This window comes from Dermochelys coriacea, chromosome 7, assembly GCF_009764565.3.
Source record: "Dermochelys coriacea isolate rDerCor1 chromosome 7, rDerCor1.pri.v4, whole genome shotgun sequence".
NCBI classification, from domain to species: Eukaryota; Metazoa; Chordata; order Testudines; family Dermochelyidae; genus Dermochelys; species Dermochelys coriacea.
This window is the reverse complement of record NC_050074.1, coordinates 99,259,097-99,281,306: the sequence shown is the minus strand read 5'-3', so window position 1 is coordinate 99,281,306 and position 22,210 is coordinate 99,259,097. Positions and strand designations below refer to the sequence as shown.

At 38.3% G+C, this 22,210-nt stretch overlaps 1 protein-coding gene across 11 annotated transcripts in view; it reads left to right on the top strand.

Annotated features, from left to right (window-relative positions):
• JAKMIP3 (Janus kinase and microtubule interacting protein 3) overlaps positions 1 to 22,210 on the top strand; it is a 144,488-nt gene that overhangs the window by 99,501 nt on the left and 22,777 nt on the right. For 4 of the 11 annotated variants that reach the window (XM_043518867.1, XM_043518868.1, XM_043518869.1 and 1 more), the window contains 9 exons: positions 31 to 246; positions 2,192 to 2,311; positions 4,936 to 5,082; positions 6,080 to 6,211; positions 9,149 to 9,184; positions 10,741 to 10,800; positions 12,302 to 12,430; positions 15,147 to 15,275; positions 21,213 to 21,296. In XM_043518867.1, the coding sequence (XP_043374802.1) occupies positions 31 to 246; positions 2,192 to 2,311; positions 4,936 to 5,082; positions 6,080 to 6,211; positions 9,149 to 9,184; positions 10,741 to 10,800; positions 12,302 to 12,430; positions 15,147 to 15,275; positions 21,213 to 21,296 (1,053 nt within the window). The remainder of the gene's footprint in view (positions 1 to 30; positions 247 to 2,191; positions 2,312 to 4,935; positions 5,083 to 6,079; positions 6,212 to 9,148; positions 9,185 to 10,740; positions 10,801 to 12,301; positions 12,431 to 15,146; positions 15,276 to 21,212; positions 21,297 to 22,210) is intronic. The other 7 variants (XM_043518870.1, XM_043518877.1, XM_043518872.1 and 4 more) reach the window with 5 other exon arrangements.

Genomic DNA, 22,210 nt, shown 5'->3' with positions numbered 1-22,210 from the left:
TTGTGTGATTGTATTTTGTTCTCCTTATAGATGGAGGAGATAAAATTTAAAGACAGAGCAGTCTACGTGCTGGAAAGAGAGTTAGGGGTTCAAGCCGGGCATGCTCAGAGACTTCAGCTCCAAAAGGAGGCTTTAGATGAACAACTTTCCCAGATCAAAGAGTCTGATCGGCATCTGAGCAGCCCCAAACGGGAACTTCCTTATGCAAGTGGTGCAGGAGATGCTTCAGATCATTCAGGAAGCCCCGTAAGCACTTTCACGTGGTTTCACCTAAACAAGCAAACAAAAAATGACAAAAATCTTGATGAGTGCACATTTAAGCAACAGCTTTCCCATAGCAGTACAGAGCAAACCAGGATATTTTTTAATGCGGCAATTCAATAGCGGGATCTTTAAAACTAAAATCAAATCTGATCATGGGAAAGCTTTTGCTTTTTTGGTTTAGTTTGTTTTTTGTTAGCAAGGTGAAATATTCAGTTTTTTAAAATGTATCATACTTCAAACACCTGCCTTAATTTGACAGTGTGATATAGTATCTGCTGACAAATTATGCAAATGCTTTTCTAGTAATGTATGTGTGCTAGTTTTCCAGGCTACTAACAGTATGTGTTGTAAGCAAATGTATAAGAACAATTTACAAAGGGAAATCAGTAAAGGTAGTGTAACCAACAGCATGCAAGCTTACAGGGTACTGCAGTCCTACTAGAACATCTCTATTATTAATATTTACATGCTGCTAAAGAGTTTTTGGTTTCAACCAGTGGTCTAGGAAGTGAACTAAATACCTACTAACCTATTCTCCACTGTTTTTTTCATATTATGCAATATCTTATGGCATTAAATTTGTCACCTTTTTATATTGGCTTTCTATGTAACTATGCCACCTTCCTGCTTCTGCATTAATTTGCTAATAGTAAAAATTTTCAGTTAACTGACTTCATATGTCTGTGACATATGTTAACTTTTTTCATTGTTGATTCTCATCAAGATTTATTTTGCAGCGGTTCTTAATTTTCTCAGTAAAAGTATAGATAATAGAAAACACAAACAAAAAAATCTCTTTTATCCTTTATTCTGAGCCTCTCCTGCACCTGTTGAATGAGGAATCCTAGAACTTCTGAAAGTTCCATTAGGATCATGGACTTTAATTTGCTTGCTCTGATTAAAGTTCTGTACTTAAGTTTTATCAAACATTAGAATAATGCTACTGAAAGAAAAAAATCCTATAACTTTTGTAAATATAATGTAACTGCTCTCTGATTTAGAAGAATAAAAACATGTCTTCTTATATTTGTATTCATTTACAATTTGATTTAAACATTTTCACTTTTGGTCAATTAAAGCATAAACATTTATGACTGACCAGTTAGAAGCTACAATAGGGCCACAACTTCATAGGAGAGAAACTTATGCAATAGTATAATTGCATGGATTTTCTATATTTATTTTTTTCAGTATTTATAAATATAATTTCCCTATAACAGACTACTTAGAGTGAGTCACATGTCTGAAATACTCATTTCAACAGTGGCATATATTGGAAACATTGCCTTAGTTTTCAATTTTTGTCTCTCATGTTTCCAAGTTTAACATTTGTGATTCTGTATTTGCATATACATACTTTTGCATTTGCATACTTTCTTACATTTCTGCTCTTTCAATTTTCTGTTGGTCTCATCTTGCAGTTTCAGTTCTAAGGCAGAAGTTCTCAACAAGAGGTCTGGGGCCCTGGAGGGGCTATGAGCAGGTTTTGTGGGGTGTCACCAAGCAGGGCCAGTGTTAGACTTTCCGGGGCCCAGGGGGGAAAGCTGTATCCCTGCTGTGTGGGGCTGAAGCTCGGGGCTCCCAGCCTTGCTTCCTGGGGCTGAAGCCAAAGCCTGAGCAACTTAGCTTTGCGGAGACCCCTGTGGCATGAAGTCCAGGCAATTGTCCTGCTTCCTACCCCTTAATGCTGGTCCTGGCTTTTATATGCAGAAAAAGCAGTTGTTGTGGCACTGGTAGGCCATAGAGTTCTTATAGCATGTTGGGGGAACCTTGAAAAGAAAAAGGTTGAGAACCCCTGTACTAAGGCACAGATTACATTCTCCTGTGCAATAGGTCAGAAATAGTTGGATTCAGACAAGAGTAAAGTTGGTGTCTTTGAAAAAGTTTGATTTTATGAACAGTTATTTGCAGTTGGTCTTTGTTTTAGGAACAGCAGCTGGATGAAAAAGATGCCCGGCGTTTCCAACTTAAAATTGCTGAGCTAAGTGCAATCATCCGGAAGCTGGAAGATCGGAATGCATTGCTGTCAGAAGAAAGAAATGAGCTTGTAAGTAGGAACTACCATTACATTATTAGGAAACGAATGCATATCAGAATTTGCACTGGCAGGTGGACACTCACTAGAGACAACATTACACTCCTTTATCATAGTTTATATGGTAACTTTGCAGAACATATTCACAGAGTAAGAGAAGAACATCTGCTTTGGAAGGTTCAAGCATTAGGTAGTATTAGCTCTCAGTTGATCCCCAGAGAGTGAATGGGGACATTATCCAGGCAGCATGGAAGACCTGAAGAGCAGAATGGAGGCTCCTGAATTTGTGAAAGTGGGAGCAAAAATGCATAGCTTCTTAGAGGTGCTTCCTACCTGGCAGAAAACACCATGAGAAATGCTTATCACCATAAAATTCACTACTACAAGAGGTCACAGAATCAAGTACTGTAGCTCGATATTAAGGGGTAATTTTAAAATCAATCATTCAGTTGTAGCCATGCCTGTCTCCTGTAAAGGCCTAATCAAATCTCATAACCTGGTCAGCTCGCCCCATCCCACACTGTCCTATTCCTTTGTATGACATGGCAAAATTGGTCAGGTGTATTATGGATTTTTTCCCCCTTCTTCTGAAGCAGCCAGCCTTTTCCCACTGTCATAGTTTGGATTTCAGAGATGATGAACCAATACCCCAATCCTGTAGAGTAGATGCCATGTTCTATTTTGGTACTTCCACTGCTCTTTCCAGGCAATTAAGTTACATACAAAATTGATGGAAGGAGGGCAGATGTATAAGCCTAAAAAACAACAACTTTGGATTCAGGATTGGGTTTGGTTCAGGTTTTGGGAGAAGATTGATATAGGCCCATATTATCCAAACTACTTGCTCCTTATTGATTGCCCATACTTGTAGAATCTAATCTCGTTTGAGTTAAAAATACACAGTGGACAACATAGAACATATTAGATTTACTAAAAATGAGAACACCATGTCTAGAACATTGTTTGTCATCTGTGGTAGAATTTTATAGGCCGCAATGGAATTCCACTAGGGCTGAACTTGGTCTGCTGTGTGTTTGAAATGCAAATTGCTGTGGTATCCATACAGAATGCTGTTTAAAGATTTGCTAGTTAATGGTATGTATGCTGTCAAACACAGAATGTATTTTACAGTACTGGTGCCATGCAAGAAAACTCCATATAGACTGAATTATGGAGAATATTAGACCAGCAATTCAACAGTGTAATCTGGGGTTACATATAGCATCCATATTAGATTAGAAAATTGCTAACACTATAAATCTGGACATTTGTCTTCTCTCTTTCCTTTATTCCTGGTAGTATTACATACAATAACATAACATTGCCACAATATGTTTAGTTCATAAAACAATGAACCCTGTTTTATTTTTAAGGAGATATTGGTAGGCTTTTTTTTCCAGTGGAACCTTTAATTAAATACATCAGGTAGGAGTATATTTTTTTTCCGCAGTGTGCTCACACTATGCCCTTTTAAAGGGACTCAGCCTTACAGTGGGCTTTTACGCATGAAGGATTGACAGTTTTAGTGTTAGAAAAAGTCTCAGATGGCTACAGGCTTTGTTGTTTTTAACTTATAATGAACTTTAAAAACTCTTGAAAAAGGCACTGTCAAAATGTCCACTTAGCATTTGCTCAGTCAAGTCAGTGCCCAGTATGGGCTGCTGGGCTGAGCTTGAGCTGGCATGTGCTCAGCTTGTTCTGTAAGCTCCAGTACTAGAAATGGCACAGCAAGCAGAGTACAGATCCTGCCTCCTGTTCACTCTACCCAGCATCCAGTGCCCAGAGTTGCCCGGCTGAGCCACTCCCTGCCCGCTGAGGGGAGGGAGTGCAATCCTGTGATGACGCCCTCTCCAATGACCTCTGATGTGAGGAGGGGAAAGAAGAATTTCTGAACCCTCCCTACCCCACCCCCAGGGGTGAGAGTTGACATCCCTAATCCAGGTTTCTCTCCTCTGGCCAGTTGGGGGACAGAGAGAAGAACTTTCCCACAATAACAACACAAAGGAACACACAAAATACACCCAAAGTCCAGAATAAGGAGAGGGAAATATAAATGTCTTGGCCTGTATTCATAATGTTGAATGACAGGTGCCATGTAAGAACCTAGATAGGTAAATCAAATGGACAGATACATTTGAATCCCTGGCACCTTCATAAGATCAGCAGAAGACAGTTTGATGGAGTGCCTTGAGGACATGATCAATTTTTCCATTGATTTCAGTAGGCTTTGGAACAGGCCCCAAGTTAGCAGAAATTGGTCATTCTGCTGTCATTCTGCTAACTTGTCATTCTGCCCCTGGCCCTGTTACATGTTTTTTCCTGTACCCCCAGTACTTGATTGGATATGTGAATGAAGGGTTTGTGTGTGTAGGCAAGGGAGAGGGTTGTCAATATGGGTGAAATGAGGGTTAAAGAGGTCAAGCATCTTGCCCAAGGTTACACAGTGAGTCAATGGCAGAGATTGGAACAGAACCTAGGAATCCAAGATGACACTGATTTACATTTTTCAAAATTGGAAGTGAATTCTATTACTATGGTAGTAAAATGACTTTAGTTTTAATACATTCTATCACTATGTTTTCGAGTGATATATAGAAATAGCTATACTGAGTTAATGCATTCTTTTAATATTTCAGTTAAAACGTCTAAGAGAAGCAGAAAGTCAGTATAAACCTCTCCTGGACAAAAATAAGCGTCTCAGTAGGAAGAATGAAGATTTATCCCATGCCTTACGTCGAATGGAAAATAAATTAAAATTTGTAACACAAGAGAACATAGAAATGGTAGGTTTCCCTCTTGCCACTGTCATCTATAAGAAGAGCAAATAACTTAATATACATAGTTTTGAGGAAATCAGGTATTTAACAAAAATATCATCACAAGCTTGCAGGATATTAAACAAGTGTTTTCATTGTTCTAAGTGTTTTTTCTGGTATTATGTTATACATAATAAGTGACTTATGGCTTTTACTTATTAACCGATGACAGTCCAGTTTTACAGTGGGAAAGTGGTCAAGAAACAGCTCAGGAAATATTTTACTTTAGCTTAAAAAAAAAAGTCTGAGCTTAGTAAAATAGTAAAATGCCTATATTTTGATCCAGCTGAATGCTCAGTACTGCTCAGAAGAATAGGGATGCAAATGATCTCACTTGAATTGTGATTTTTGTATCACAGCTGCCTTCCAGTGATTTGGAAATTTGCACCGGTGACTCAATATTTGTATTTGTTTATGTTTAAAGTTGAACATTAATGGTAGTTGAGTAAGTGAGAGATTACATGCATGCAGCAGGACCAAAAACACTTTTTTCTTAAAGTTCAGTTTCTTTCTCACTCTCCAGATCCTGTCCTGCTGAAGATAATGGGAACAATTCAGAAAAGAATTAACCTCCATTTAGGATTCCTTTTGCCACATCTTTAAATTCCTCCTTCAGTGATATAAAGCTGAACAGACTGTCCTTTCCAAGACTGATGTTAATCTAAGTCCTCAGTGGGCTACCAGATGGTGCATGATAGCTATGCAAACTGACTTTCCTCTCTGGTGACTATGAGCATGATGCCTTCCTGATGCCCTAGCTTCTAGCTTTTTCTGGCCTGAGGAGCTAGAATCCCAACCTAGATTTATTGTTTGGGGCGAGAAGTGGGGGAGGCAGAGAGAGAATCACCATCATTTTAGCAAGTAGCCTAGATGAATTACTGGTTGGAAAAGGGAAGGATTATATGCTGTACTTTGGCAAAGACTTAATCATTTGCAATTTTGTTTTGTGTTTTTTTTTTACCAGAGACAAAGGGCTCGGATAATAAGGAGACCAAGCTCTTTAAATGATCTTGACCAGAGTCAAGAAGAAAGAGAAGTTGAATTTCTGAGGTTACAAATTATTGAACAGCAAAATATCATAGATGAACTCTCTAAGGTAATCAAATAGCACAGCCTTCCTAGTGCTCTTGGTCATAGCAAAAGAAAAGAAGACACCAAGCAAGCAGGAACAGCTTGTGTTGTCAACAAACATACAGTCATGATTTCCATGGGCTTCTCTTTATAATGGAACTGAACCTAAAGTAATATGTGAAACATTATTTGAAATATCCCTTGCACTTAGCTCAACATTTGCATAAAGGAGCTTCTTTCAGTTATTCTGTGCTTTCTGGGAAACACATTAATGACCAGATCCTATTCCCATTAAAGTCAATGGGAAAACTCTCTTTGACTTCAATGGGAACAAGATCATGCCTAAAAACAGGGACTTATGAAAGGGAATATTTTCCAGTGTTTCAGGGTTATTTTAAGATGCTTAAATCTTTTAAAATTTGTTTTCCTTTTAATAATTTCTTTTTAATAATGCTTCTTGTGATCACAAAGTTGAGGCTTCAGCCCACTGGTGTGTGGGGGGAGAAAATAAAATCTCAAATGGATCCTTAAGCAAGCTTTATAGTAATTTTTTTAAATGCTATGCAGATTTTTCTTAAACATCCCAAAGCCAGTTCTATAACAACTGTGGACCATAGATCATCTACATGAGCTAATGCTGCTTTGGGTATTGTAAATTCAGCGAGTTTTTACTCAGAGTTTTTCACTTTGGGCAGGGACATTAGGGAATTTCAAGTCAGCATAAATTTCGGTTGAGGAATCCCTCTGGGTTGAAGAGTGTTTATACCACAGACAGCGAGTGTCTTCCTGGCTCACCCCCTCCTCCTCAGGGAGCAGTATGATCCTAGAATCATAGAATATTAGGGTTGTAAGGGACCTCAGGAGGTCATCTAGTCCAACCTCCTGCTCAAAGCAGGACCAATCCCCAACTAAATGATGTTGTAAAGGTAGCACTCCTCCACACTTCCACATTCCTTCTCATGGATCCACCAGTTTTATGCCCTCTACAGGCAGTGTTGGAGGGGATGATTTGGCTTTAAAAGGCCCCAATCCTTAGTCCTTACTTAGGTAAAATTCCAGTTACGGCAAATGAGAGTTAAACCTAGGTATGGACTGCAGAATCCAGTTAAATAACATTCTACTGCAATACTGATTATAGCTTTAAAGTGGCACCACCCCAGGATGTTAGCACACAGAATGGAATGCTCTCACTTGCCAGCATTGTCACATCCATTGTGGGAGTTTTTTCCTGAATAAATGAAAGATTTCTTGTGTCTTGTATTACAATTAAAATAATTCATACTTTTTTTTTAAAAAAAGTGTGGAAACAGGTTGTGCAATTAAGTAGAAAGCAAACAAAATGTATATACTCTTGCACTTAATAAGAAAAGGAGTACTTGTGGCACCTTAGAGACTAACAAATTTATTAGAGCATAAGCTTTCGTGATCTAAGCTCATTTCATCGGATGCATATAGTGAAAAATATAGTGGGGAGATTTTATATACACAGAGAACATGAAACAATGGGTGTTACCATACAGACTGTAATGGCCAATGTACATGGCAGAGGGGCATTGCTGGCACATGATGGCATATATCACATTGGTAGATGCACAGTGCACGAGCCTCTGATAGTGTGGCTGATGTGATTAGGCCCAAAGTTCAGCCACCAGGTGTGCCATGACATTATCGGGGATACTGTTCCTGACGGCTTGTAGTCCATCTTTGTGTGGAATGTTGGTGTAGAGGGCTTCTACATCCATCGTGGCCAGGAGGGTGTTTTCTGGAAGATCACCGATGGACTGTAGTTTCCTCAGGAAGTCAGTGGTGTCTCAAAGATAGCTGGGAGTGCTGGTAGCGTAGGACCAGAGGAGGGAGTCCACATAGCCAGATCCTGCTGTCAGGGTGCCAATGCCTGAGATGATGTTGCATCCAGAATTTCCAGGTTTATGGATCTTGGGTAGCAGATAGAATACCCCAGGTCGGGATTCTAGGGGTGTGTCTGTGCGGATTTGTTCTTGTGCTTTTTCAGGGAGTTTCTTGAGCAAATGCTGTAGTTTCTTTTGGTAATGCTCAGTGGGATCAGAGGGCAATGGCTTGTAGAAAGTGGTGTTGGAGAGCTGCCTAGTAGCCTCTTGTTCATATTCCGACCTATTCATGATGACGACAGCACCTTCTTTGTCAGCCTTTTTGATTATGATATCAGAGTTTCTGAGGCTGTGGATGGCATTGTGTTCTGCACAGCTGAGGTTATGGGGCAAGTGATGCTGCTTTTCCACAATTTCAGCCCATGCAGGTTGGCAGAAGCACTTGATGTAGAATGCCCCTCTGCCATGTACATTGGCCAAACTGGACAGTCTCTATGTAAAAGAATAAATGGACACAAATCAGATGTCAACAATTATAACATTCAAAAAACAGTCGGAGAACACTTCAATCTCTTTGGTCACTCGATTACAGCAATTCTTCAACAAAAAAACTTCAAAAACAGACTCCAGCAAGAGACTGCTGAATTGGAATTAATTTGCAAACTGGATACAATTAACTTAGACTTGAACAAAGACTGGGGGTGGATGTGTCATTACACAAAGTAAAACTATTTCCCCTTGTTTATTTCCCCTCCTACTGTTCTTGTAAAGTGCTGGAAATGGCCCACCTTGATTATCACTACAAAAGGTTTCCCTCCACCCCCCCAACCCACTCTCCTGCTGGTAATAGCTCACCTTTCCTGATCACTCTTGTTACAGTCTGTATGGTAACACCCATTGTTTCATGTTCTCTGTGTATATAAAATCTCCCCACTATATTTTCCACTGTATGCATCTGAAGAAGTGAGCTGTAGCTCACGAAAGCTTATGCTCTAATAAATTTGTTGGTCTCTAAGGTGCCACAAGTACTCCTTTTCTTTTTACAGATACAGACTAACACGGCTGTTACTCTGAAACCTTGCACTTAATGACATTCTCTAATTATTTTTTATTAGACCCTTGAAACTGCTGGCTATGTGAAGAGCGTAATAGTAAGTAAGGCATATATTTAATTTCACTATGTTCCTCTTTGTATATTTTAGACAGTGGTTCTTTGAGATCATGCAGACCAGCTGCAACATTTCATGTTCTCTTGTATTAATGAAGTATTAATGAAGTTTCAAAGTAATATTTGTTATGAATTTACTTTATATTCAGAGGCTAGATTTAACCCAGGGATTCTATCAATGAAGACCCTAGCAGCAGAAATTCATTGAGGTGGGAGTAAGCTTGTGATACTGGAAAACAGTTTCAACTTCCCTTTCACCAGTGGGTTTTATGTAAAGACAGTACAGCCTAAAAAGTCAGCACGGGCAGTTGCTCAGACAATGCATCAATTAGTGCATCCACTTGGCAGCCTTAACAGTGGGGTCCTGTAGCCCCCTAAAATATAGAGATACTTCCTGAGCTGAAAACCCAGAGAGACAGTTTCCACCAAGCAGCAGTCATGCTTTCTACAATTGGCCTGAAAATAGTCTTGTCCTAGTCACACTGGCGTATTGAGAACCTGTGCAATGGGAGCCATTGCTATCAGCTAAGGATACCTTTTGCTATTGTGGATGGGCATTTACTGAGTGCAAGTCACACCTACTAACTTTTATTGACGAAAGTCTGTTTTCATTGCTGTCAGCACAACAAAGCCAGTGAAGCTAAGGAAAAGTGATTTCTATTCTAGTCTGCCATTCACAAAACTATTGGCACAATTTTTCTCTTTGTACAATCTTCATTACTGGTGATGATGTCAGCAGCAATAAGAATATGTGATCAATCTGTCCCATAATATGTTTTGAATCTTGTTAGGAAATGAATGAGCTGGAGGATAATAGGGATTGGTCTTTTCTTTTAACCTGTATTGTTTTATCAAGATTGGGGCTTTTCTTTGTTAACCACCCAGAACAAAACATTTTTCATAATGTATTAAAATTCATTACCACTAGTATTAGATCTTTCATAATAGCCACTGAATAAAAATACTTCCTGAAAACAGAAAAAGCTGAAACCTAATCTTCAGAGGTGCTGAGCACCCACATTTCCTTTTAAAGTCAACTGAAGTTATGTGAACTCAGCACTTTTGAAAATCAGGCCCTGAATTTTCGACAGTTGAGTCAGATGACAAGTGCCCATGGTTTCATTTAAAAATAATAGAAGCCATGCACACATCCACAAACAGTATTTACCCCTGCATCTCAATACTGCCAGGATATTCCACCTTTGAGAAGAACACTATAACACAGAATTCAATGAGTGTTCTGCCCATGGAGCCTCTGTAAAATCAGGTCTAGGATGTCAAGTATAGTATGGAGCAGTCAGGATTTTCGTCTATATACTCAAACAACTGATATGTTCTGACTACAAACTTGCAATATTTTGGAGAGCAGTTAGTATTTGATCGATGAAAAATTGTCTATTTCTCATTGCATTATAATGCAATGGCTGGTACTGAAACTACTTTTTGCCAATTTGAAGGATAATGCAAACATTCATACAGAGCAATTAAAAGATAAAACACTGACATTAGCTAACAAATGTATCAAATTCATTTTTCCAGGAACGTGATAAGCTTTTAAGGTATAGGAAACAAAGGAAGAAAATGACAAAACTCCCTAAGGTAAAAAATAAAGTTTAAATCTATATTTATTTGTATAGAGCTGATGAGCACAACGTCTTTCTTAGTGACATCAATGGTCGATACAAGTGCTCAGCAACTCTCAAAATCTGGCAGCAAGGGTGCATGCTGGCTCTACTGAGGTCAATGGGGACAGGATTTCACCTTAAGGATCCAGCGTTCAGCAAACAAAAACTGACTCAAACTTAGAAATGACTTTTGAGTCTTTGGTGTAGGTCAAGCAGTTTAAGAACAATCCTAAATAGATTTCTATGGTCATCTAAAATAAGAATGTGGGGACTGATTTTGTGAGTGGAGCATGGAAGAACATTGTCATCTTTCTCACCCGCAATTTCACCCTGGATGTTGGTAATATTTTTCCGTGATATATAATACATGTGCTATAGGAAGTCAACTGTTTAAACTGCACATTGTTTGCTTTTTAATATGTGCACTTTAATACACAAACTGTACTGTGTATAGTTTGAGCATCCCTCAAGAACTCAATAACAAGTGACAATTTGTGTATAGAGTAGACAGCTTCTGTGAATTAGAAAATGATGAAGTTAACTTTTTTTTTTTTTGCAACAGTGCCTAAAAATGTATGTTAGATGTAAATAATTCATTATAAAATTGAGCAACATGCACAAAAATGATTGGTCAGCATTACAATTAGTGCTCAGTGGGATGGAAGAAGGAAATATTAATGATCGAATCTGTCCGATGGATAATTAATGTACTTGTGCAGTGGTTGGAGAGGGTGAAAAATCAAGGAGCAGAATAAGTAGTAAACTATACACTACATGAAGGGTCAAAGCCTCAGTGGGGTTACAGAAGGTGTAAATCAGAGCAGTGGCCCTTGTGTTTTATGTGAAATTCAATCCCTAGCTACTGTGGGTCAAACAAATCCCAGACTAATTGTACAAGGCTAGGCATGTGCTGGTATGTATGTATACAAACACATACAGATGGATGGGGGAATGGATGATTTGGCTAAAGAGCTGCCTACTGCCTAAAATTTGAAGCAAACTAAAATAAAATAAATATGACAAAGCACTTCTAAGAGAGGACTCCATGCTTCCAAATAACAAATAAAATAACCCACTCAGCAAATTAAAGCAACATACAGTTTTACTAGAATATTATGGATGGTCTAAAAAAAGTTTACACCAATTTATAAAGAAGCAACTTCTGTATTTAGAAATAAGTAACACATTGGAAACTCTCCTGATATTTTAGTGTGAGAACAATTCATTTTCCCCTGAGAGAGTTCATTAAAACAAATAGAGGGAAACCACACTTTGAAAAGCAAATCGCTGTATGCTGAATCAGAGTACAAAGTCTAGAATACAAATTTTTTGTTTAAGCCACACTCTGCTTCAGAATTACTGGAGATACTCATCAGAGGGTTTTTCAGACATTTCAAGGGGCTTCAGCTGGTTATGCCATATTGCAAGGTTTATTTGCATTGTTCAGCTGCACTTACACATTGTCATTTGGTCAGAAGCCGGTTGTGGAGACATTTTTTGGCTATGATGAAGAAGCTTCTCTGGAGTCTGATGGTTCTTCTATCTCATATCAAACTGACAGAACAGATCAAACGCCTTGCACTCCTGATGATGACTTGGAAGAGGTATTTTTTCATTAATCTAGAATATGTGATGACACTTAAATTTATCCTGTGTATTCTTGTATTTAACTCAGAATTGTTGATCACATTATTAAGACAATTATCCTGTCCTTGTTTATGGAGAACTCCACATTGATGAACCCTTTAACTAGAAAACTAAAATCTGGTGTAGTCAAATGATCAAGAGCTTAATCCTATGCATGGAGGATAATCTTTTGGGGGCAAGTCCTTAGTCACCCACTATTGTTGGCAAAAACCTGAAACTTTATGTAATTCCTATCCCTAGAAGTGTGGGTTTAGCAGATTTTTAGGGGTGGGAATACTGAAAAGGCTGTGCGGACCTTATGAAGTGTTTTGGCTGGGAAGATTCATATTGAGATTGAATGCATATTTAGCTTCACATATAAACTGAGCTCAATATTCATCTTATCCAATGACTTCACATTTTGACCTAAGGGTTTGTTTACACTACAAGCATAACAGTGCCACAGCTGCAGCTTTGCAGCTACACTGCTATAGGATTGCAACATTCACGTGACAGTGACATAAGAGGTTTTTCTGTCATTGTAGTAAATTCACCCCCTCAAGAGGCAGTAGCTAGGCTTTGATTAAAGAATTTTTCCATTCACTCAGCTGCGACTACAGTGCAGGTTAGGTCAACCTAATTGTGTTGCATAGGGCGTGAAACTGTGAAACAGATGGTGAAGTGCTGATTGAAATGATGCAGGTATTAAAGAATCAGATGCTGTAAAAACATATTTCACTATCATGGGGCTTATTTTTTTCTATAGCAATGTTCTTGCTGGAGCCTAGAGACAGATAATGGTAATGTATTTTCAGAGCACAGCCTGAATCCATACTGAATGGAATTGTCCAAATCCATGGCGTGAGCTAAGGCAGCAGAAAGACTCTGTAAGTATTTTTATCTTTTCACCAGTCCATCAACAGAGGTCACCATTCTGCAGCTTCTGATGTCAGAATAAGAAGAGGCAGCTGTTAAGAAATACTGCAGGCAGGCACCAGTGGCCAAATACCACCTGTATTTTTAAGACTATTCCCAAAAGTACATTCCAGATAAAGTCAGTGCGTGTTTTCAGAATCTCATGTCAGAACTATGTACCATTACCTGTCTCTAGGCTCCAGCAAGAACATTGCTATAGAAAAAAATAAGCCCCATGATAGTGAAATATGTTTTTACAGCATCTGATTCTTTAATACCTGCATCATTTCAATCAGCACTTCACCATCTGTTTCACAGTTTAATTGCAGATTTCTAAAGAAGGGAATGTAATAATTCATATCTGTGTCATAGCTGGCTACACGATTTAAGTGTGTGTGTGTGTGTGTGTGAGAGAGAGAGATGAATCCGTTGATTGATTTTTAATACACATATTGAGCAAATACTTCTCCTTGATCCTATAGCATGAAATTCACTCGTGCAGACAGTTGGCTCAAGTTCTGTGCACCACTGAAGTTGCATATAAGCCTTCAAAATAGTCCTGGCTATTGCATAGAGTGAATTCACTTATATCGAATTCATTATATTAATGAACCATACTAATGTATTACAGTATTAAAGCAAAAAAGAAAAGGAGTACTTGTGGCTCCTTAGAGACTAACAAATTTATCTGAGCATAAGCTTTTGTGAGCTACAGCTCACTTCATAGGATGCATCGGATGAAGTGAGCTGTAGCTCACGAAAGCTTATGCTCAGATAAATTTGTTAGTCTCTAAGGTGCCACAAGTACTCCTTTTCTTTTTTGCGAATACAAACTAACACGGCTGCTACTCTGAAACCTAGCATTAAAGCAGGATATGTAAAGAAGATCAACGAGAGGTGCTGAAGCTCCACATCTCTCATTTGGTACATCTACATTGAAATAAAAGACCAGCAGGAGCATAGCCAAGGTTGCCCTTGATCAGCTGACTTGGTCTTGCAGGGTTAAGGCTGCGGGGCTAAAAATTGCAATGTAGGTGTTTGGACTCGGGCTGGAGCTTGGGCTCTGTAACTCCATGAGGTCAGTGGGTGTCAGAGCCCGGGCGCCAGCCCAACTCCAAACATCTGCACTGCATTTTTTAGCCACATAGCCCGAGCCCCATGGGCATAAATCAGTTGATCCCAGCTCTGAGACTCGGTGCCATGGGGTTTTTTTATTGCAATGTAGACGTATCCATTGACTTCAGTGGTAGCTGTGGATGCTCAGTGTCTCTGAAAATCAGGTCATCCATTCACTATTCACTCCTTGTCTTTGTTTCATTTGAAGAATGTAGTACCAACACAAATATCATATGTTAATTCAGAAATGCCATTGGCACATCACCAGTGGTGACTGTGTGTGGTGCAGTGATTGAGAATCGGTTCAACAGTCACAGTGTTTTATGGATGACATACTCTGCATCTTTCTGCAAAAAGGAGGAACTTTTCTTCATAATGGTTGTGATCAGCAGTGCTGGCAAGTAGTGCTAACTCTGAAAGAAAGACACATCTTGCATTTCAGTGAAGTGTGTCTACGTGATATTTTCCTGGGAAGACTGAAATAACTAGAGAGCACTTAAACAAGACCTTATGAACAACACTTGCTAACTTGTATTTTAAAAGTATTATAAATTATTGGCTCTAATGCCACCAACTTCCTTCTTCAGAGAAAATACATATAGGTTTCTATTAGGCTTTCCTTACTTTCAGTTCTGGAAGAATCCATTTTTTTTTTCATTTCAGGGCATGGCGAAAGAAGAAACGGAATTGAGATTTCGGCAGTTGACAATGGAATATCAGGCTTTGCAACGAGCATATGCTCTGTTGCAAGAACAGGTCGGAGGAACATTGGATGCAGAACGAGAAGTTAAGGTCTAAATAGCTTATATTACATGAAAATAAAGGATTGCAATTTTGTACATTTTTCTAATTTTAATTGCTCAGGTTGTTGTGATAATGGGCCAGATCTTTGGCTGGTGTAAATCGGGGTAGCGCCATTGAAGGTCAAGAAGCTATGTCAGTTTACACCAGCTGAGGATCTGGTTTGTAGTAGTTTAATATGCATGTATATATGATATAATCATAAGTTTATAAAGTGCCTTTCACAATGATAGGTTCCAAAGTGTTTTACAATCTTGACAAAGTGATACACTGGGTAAACTCAGAGATTGTGCCACCAACCATTTCTGGCCAAAACACAACAACAGTATATAGAAGTTTAGGAGAAGAAGTGAAGATTATCTTCCAAATAAAATTGCAGCTAGACTGTAGATTGAGTGAAAGTAATTACTCAGATTAGAATTTGACCAGGATATCAAGGTGTACCGCACAGGCAATTGTATGTTAGTAGTAGTTGAAAAAGAGTTAAATTGGATTTCAACATTTTTCAGTAGGCTTCTCTTTTCCCCCCTCCTTTATTTTCCTTTAATCATCCATGGCACTTGCTGATGTGGCCAGAAAAAACACCTGTTTGATATTCCTCATGGTAGTGTCTCTCCATAATATTGTCTGCTATGAAAACTAATGCATCTTCACTGCTCTCTCAAATGCAGTGTTGTAATTTATGGTCTCTAAAAGCAGTCAGATTTCCACTCTCTTACACTGAAGTGCTGGTTGCTGAAGAAACCATGGCTAATGCATTTATATTTTTATACCACTGATCAGCTTACAAGAGTGTCAAGCAGAATATTTTATGGAAAATTAAGCTTCCCGTCGGTAAAAATCTATTACCAATATTCTTAAATAGTTAATGCCCAAAATTCAAACCTGGATTTACTGAGATTACATGATTCTGCATAACATTTTTAAAAGGCTTATAGTTCAAAACGAGATTCATTTTCTTAATTGAATTGCAAAATGTACTATTCCATTGTGCCTTCCTATCTTCCTCAGATGTCCCCTTAGAAAGGTAGTTGCAGCTAATTATCTTGCTTTAATTTACATTATAAATACATATATGTATTGTAATATGAATAAATTATACATTATAAAGTGCTGAAAGGACAATTAATACAGTCGCATTTAATTTTACTATTTGAAAATTGATTGAAAGGATTAGAATATATCTGGTTTGGACAAAGAACAAAATAGCCCTGACCTCCACTCTATCAATCTCATTGATGGAGGTGCTCCTACATGCTCTCAATTTGGCCCTAAATCTATTATGTAAGCGATGGATCAGTCACTTTCACTTTTCATAAGCACATTGTTCCAGGAGAGTCCAACACAGTCTTAGGGTAAAATGGCCATATTAGCAACAACTTTATTAAAATTATAAAAAGTTTCAAATATTAATACAACCATGAATATTTCCTACAGCAGTGGGGTAGTCTCATTGCTTTCCCAACCCATAGCCAAATTAAACACAAAATGGATACCCCACTTTCCCCTGCTTGAGTTCTAAGATTGAATCAATATTTTGGCTTTCCAGACCTGGCCATCTAGCTAATGCTTCATTTCCACTAAGTAACTTAAAGTAATGGGTAGGTAATTCCACAGCAATCTATACTGCTGGGTTCTCTAATATTCTTGCAAGTAGACCAATCCCTTGTCTCTCAGATAGCCAGATTAAGAGAGAGGTATTGTCTCACTCTATTTGATCTGTGAAACAGTTTTAGAAATTAATCTTCTTTAAGGCCTGCCTGCTATCTGCTCTGACATGGTAGAAGTTGCAAACATTAAGAAAGTGATGGTGAAACAAGAAGCAACTACAAACATGAAATAATTCAACATTTCCCAATACAAAACAAACAAAACCCCACACACCACAAGGAAAATTCACCCAGATAATAAAAACAATTAAATAAGGCAAAACAAAATATAATTACAAGGTTTCGGTGTTAACTGGCTAACTACCTGCCTCACTAACTACCTCAGTGGGTTTATAGGTGGGGAAAATTCCCTGGGATTGGGCTTGTCAGGGGCAAAAGGAGCAGAACTGGTCTATTCCTCATGCTGCTACTGCTGTCTGCAACCTGCCCAACCACATTTATAGGCCACCAAGCTACCCTTGTTCTCATCAGAGCAATCATGTGATTCAAAAGGTACCTTGCCTGAAACAGAGGTTGAGGGTACAATGAGAACCCTCAATGGCTTTACAATTGAGTTCCTCTTAATGGTAAACTTGTTTAACACAGATTGTGTTATTTGCAAATTGCCAGTTCCAGTTAAACAATATATTCTTCGTTTATACTTGGGTAATTTTACCTTGGGAAGAAGCAGTACAGTATCCATTGAGATAAGTTCTTTCCAGAGTTCTGTTCCAAGTAAAATGGGCAACTTTTCTTTAAAACATAAACTGAAAAACTTTTTACCTGCCAATACTTCAGCTCCGGGCTCTCTGTTGTGCCTGCAAGACCAGATGGCAATGCTAATATTTAGTGTAAGCAGCAATAGTCCTTGTTTTATTTTTTAACTGTTAGTGGGGACATCAACTGAGTAGGAAGAAGTGAACCCTGAACTCAGCTCTTGGCATGAAAGCAGAAGAGGAGTTGAATTTGGATCATTTTGTTTTCAGATGTATTTGTTTATAGATTTTAAATCTATATATGCTCTAAAATTCACTTACTCTGAAAATATATATTCTCAACCAAACTGAGTGCAGGAGTAAACAAAAGAGTTGCCTTCATGTATGTTGAGAAGCTAGCAAAAAAGCCAACTACAAGCTCATCTAATTAAAACTAATGTTCTAGACTTGGCACAATCTGGATTCAGTCCAGGTCCCAGAACTGAAACCGCTTTACTGGCACTGATAGATTATTTCCTCTTGTAAAATTGGTTAGAGGACAGATATGGATTGTCATCCTACTGGACCTCTCTGCAGTATTCAACACTGTTGACCATGAGAATCTGCTGTCTCACCTAAGAGAGGTGACAGGGATCCAAGGTAATGTACTAAAATGGTTTGTGTACTTCCTGGAAGGATGGTGCTAACAAATAGTGATGGGAAACTGCAGCTCTACTGCTAGATCCTGCACTTGTGGAGTTCCACAATGATCAATTCTCTCTCCAGTCTTTTTCAACATCTGCATGCAACCATTAGGTGAACTGGTCAGATGACACAAAGACTCAAGTGTTGGCAATATGCAGCTGATACTCAATTCTATCCATCCTTCACCACATATGACCACTACCACCAAGATGGCCCAGTGTTTGGATGAGATCAGCACTTGGATAAAGAACAGCTGCTTGAAGCTGAACCCAAGCAAGACGGAGGTGATGCTGATGGGCAAAGTGAAGTATTTTGAAGAGCTTGCAACCACAGTGCAGTCTCCTTTGGTTGAAGATACACACCCACAATTGGTCAATTCAGTCCATAGTCTAGGAATATTCTTGGATTCCTCACTGACACCAAGCTCTCACATATCAACATTTGTAAGTAATGCTTTCTATCACCTCTGCTTGATTAGGAAAGTCTGTCCCCTCCTGGTGGACGAAGACCTGGTCTCAGTTATACATGCATTTGTCACCTCTCAGATGGATTACAGCAATACTATACAAACTTGGCATCAAGCCTTCAGTATTTAGGAAACTCCAATTAGTTCAAAATGCTGTAGTGCATCTTTTGAGCAATACAGGCTACCAAGAACATATCAAATCTGTGTTCTGCTCCCTATCTTGGCTTCCCCTAGACTAGGGTTTCAGTCCTTATGTTCAAAGCACTCCATGGTATGGACCCAGAGTGTCACTCCTCAGACACAATGGAACTCTCAACAATAAGAGTAAAGCTCACCTCTGCAGGAGACTGAACTTTTTCTGGAGCCAGTCCAAGATTGTGTAATCAACTCCCCTCAAAACTAAGAACTGTCACAAACCCAACACTTCAAGTGCAAAAAGCATTTCTTTGGTCTTGCCTTCTCTAATATAAACACAGCAATGGATCTATTAAAAAGACACACCTACCAAAAGAAGACACTCAGCTGCATATGCTTTTTCCCCCGGGAAGAGGATGAGAGAACAAATAACATGTGACAGATATGTAGTCATGTTGCTTCAGGCACTACTGCAAGTGCTCAGATACTATGGTGATGAGCACAGTATAAAAATCTATATAGAATAGAATGCCATTGTGGTAGAATACACCCCTGTATTCATACCCTACACACTATTGTAATCTTTGTACAAAATATGTCTTGTCAGGTATCATTTGAAAACTCATAATTTGCTGGTCAATATTGTCCTGGTAAATATGTGTGGCAACATTGTATGTAAAGTTATAAGATTCCCCTGTATGATGTTATTAATTAATACATGTTCCAAATGCCACAGCCCTGGCCAGGCAAAAGTCAGGTCTGTCCTAAACGAAGGAAGGAATGTGTGCTTGCCTTAATTTGTATTTCAGCAGTAAACAGAATAATCAAGCAGGGAGGGAAAACAAAGGAAATTCTAAGATGTGAAAAAAGCCATCAGGGAACATTCTTCCACATAGTCTCTTTGCCTCCTGGGTCTCAGCTGGAAATATTTTTCAAGAGGGGGACTGAAACTATAAAAAAGAAGGGACAATCACAAAGATAGTCCTCTCTCCGTGCCCATCACATTCACTGCACTTGCAGAGACAAAGGAAGCAGCTGTTGGATTTTGGGGGAGGGGACCTAAAAAGTTTAGTCAGTAAGACTGCTGATAGCTTGTGGAGAGAGAACTTTTGCTTTGATCTAATGTAATTTGCTAAGTTAGGCTTCAGTAAGCATTTTATATTTATTTTTCTTGTAATCATTTCTGACTTTTATGCCTCATTTCTTACTTAAAGTCTATCTCTTTGTAGTTAATAAACTTGTTTTATCGAATCCACTATGTTCAGGTTGGTATCTGTGTAACTCCAGTTGTGGTAACAAGTTATGTGTGTATTTTTCCTTTAAAGGAATAATGGACTAAATATATATTTACTGTCCCAGAGAGGGCTCGGTGGTACAGGAAATATGTTTCTGGGGCACAATCCAGGACGGGGGTGTGTGTTGGGGTCACCCTGTAGCATAACCAAGGCTGGTAATAGCCCAGGTATGGCTGACTGGTTGCAGCACACACACAGACACAGCTGGGAGTGATTTACATTTTGAAAGGAATGACACAGCTACTCATTAGCCTGGATTGTACCCTGGTATGTCACACCCATACATCCATATTTTATGTATACAAATAGTTAAGAATTAGAATTAGCTTTATTCTCCATAAAATATATACATCACATTTACAGAAAGGTGTTGGACTGTGAACTAGTTTCCATGGGCCTTTTTCCTTGAAATCTATGTATAGTACAGTTAAACATTTGTGTACTCAAAATTATGGTCATAAATGTAGAGGCTACTTTTGACAATTTGTGCCATCATATTTGGTCTCTTTTAAATCAGTTTAAAACAACAAAAATACAAGTAGAAATCAAGCATGCCCCTCAGCCTATTAATGTATCTTTCCTCCCATTCTTATGGGAAAACAAATCTCTATGTTACTCCATTCGCTTTTTTAAACATCCTGTTTTGATAGAACTAAATAAGGGCAAAAACTCTTCTGATCTGTGAACAAAGAGTTTAACAAATATTCTAATGTAAGAAGCAATTCATCTTTTGCTGTTTAAGTGGCTAGTTAACTGGATGATGTTCATTTTTATCTTAAATTATATCTTAAAATTATTATCTCATCATACAAGCTTTCCTTTTAAAATTTTTAATGATTGGTCCTGTCATAGGTACTTCATTGCAAATTACTTCCCCCAAAGTTCTTTAATAAGTATTTGATATATTTTAAGTCTTTGATGTATCTACATTAGCATTTTGGCTTTTAGAGAAAGTTTGATGTATCTTTTCTCATATCCTACAGACGCGTGAGCAGCTCCAAGCAGAAATACACAGATCACAAGCTCAAATAGAGGACCTAGAAAAGGCACTTGCTGAGCAGGGACAGGTAATGTACTCTGAGAAAAATATTCATTACTGCAGTCTCTTATGATAACTAGCTGTTCTGTACATTTTCTGCAAAAGAAAAATATACTCACATTATAAAGTTTGTCATATATGATAAAAGACAGTCAAATATTTTAGGAAGTATCACTTTGACAATACTTCCTAAAATATTTGTCCCTTTATTAATTACAAAATACATCTATCAAGCAGCAATTATGTGTCATTATTGACACTCTTAATTCGATTTAACTGCCCTTGCATAATTATGGGAATCCCCTTCAAACTCTGTACCATTGGATTAGGATAGATTAATATCACATTATTCAACAAATGAGTTGAATAATTCATTAGAACTGAACATTAAATCCATGCTATCTAGGGTTAAGTGAATACTGAAAGAAAAATGTGTGTGAATATTCATTCATTTGCACAAAGAGAACTTTAAATATGTGAATGTGAAAATTATACACTAAAAACCTGAATCAAAGAGTTATGCTTATCCAGGCATGGAATACACTGTGTTACCTGGGGGCTAGACTCTCAGTTGATGTAAATCTGTATATCTCTATTGAAGTCAATGGAACTACACATATTCACTTACCTATATGACAGGTTTCAGAGTAGCAGCCGTGTTAGTCTATCCGCAAAAAGAAAAGGAGTACTTGTGGCACCTTAGAGACTAATAAATGTATTTGAGCATAAGCTTTTGTGAGCTACAGCTCGCTTCGTCGGATGCATACAGTGGAAAATACAGTGGGGAGATTTATATACACAGAGAACATGAAACAATGGGTGTTACCATATACACTGTAAGGAGAGTGATCAGGTAAGGTGAGCTATTACCAGCAGAAGAGTGGAGCGGGGAAACCTTTTATATTGATAATCAAGGTGGGCCATTTCCAGCAGTTGACAAGA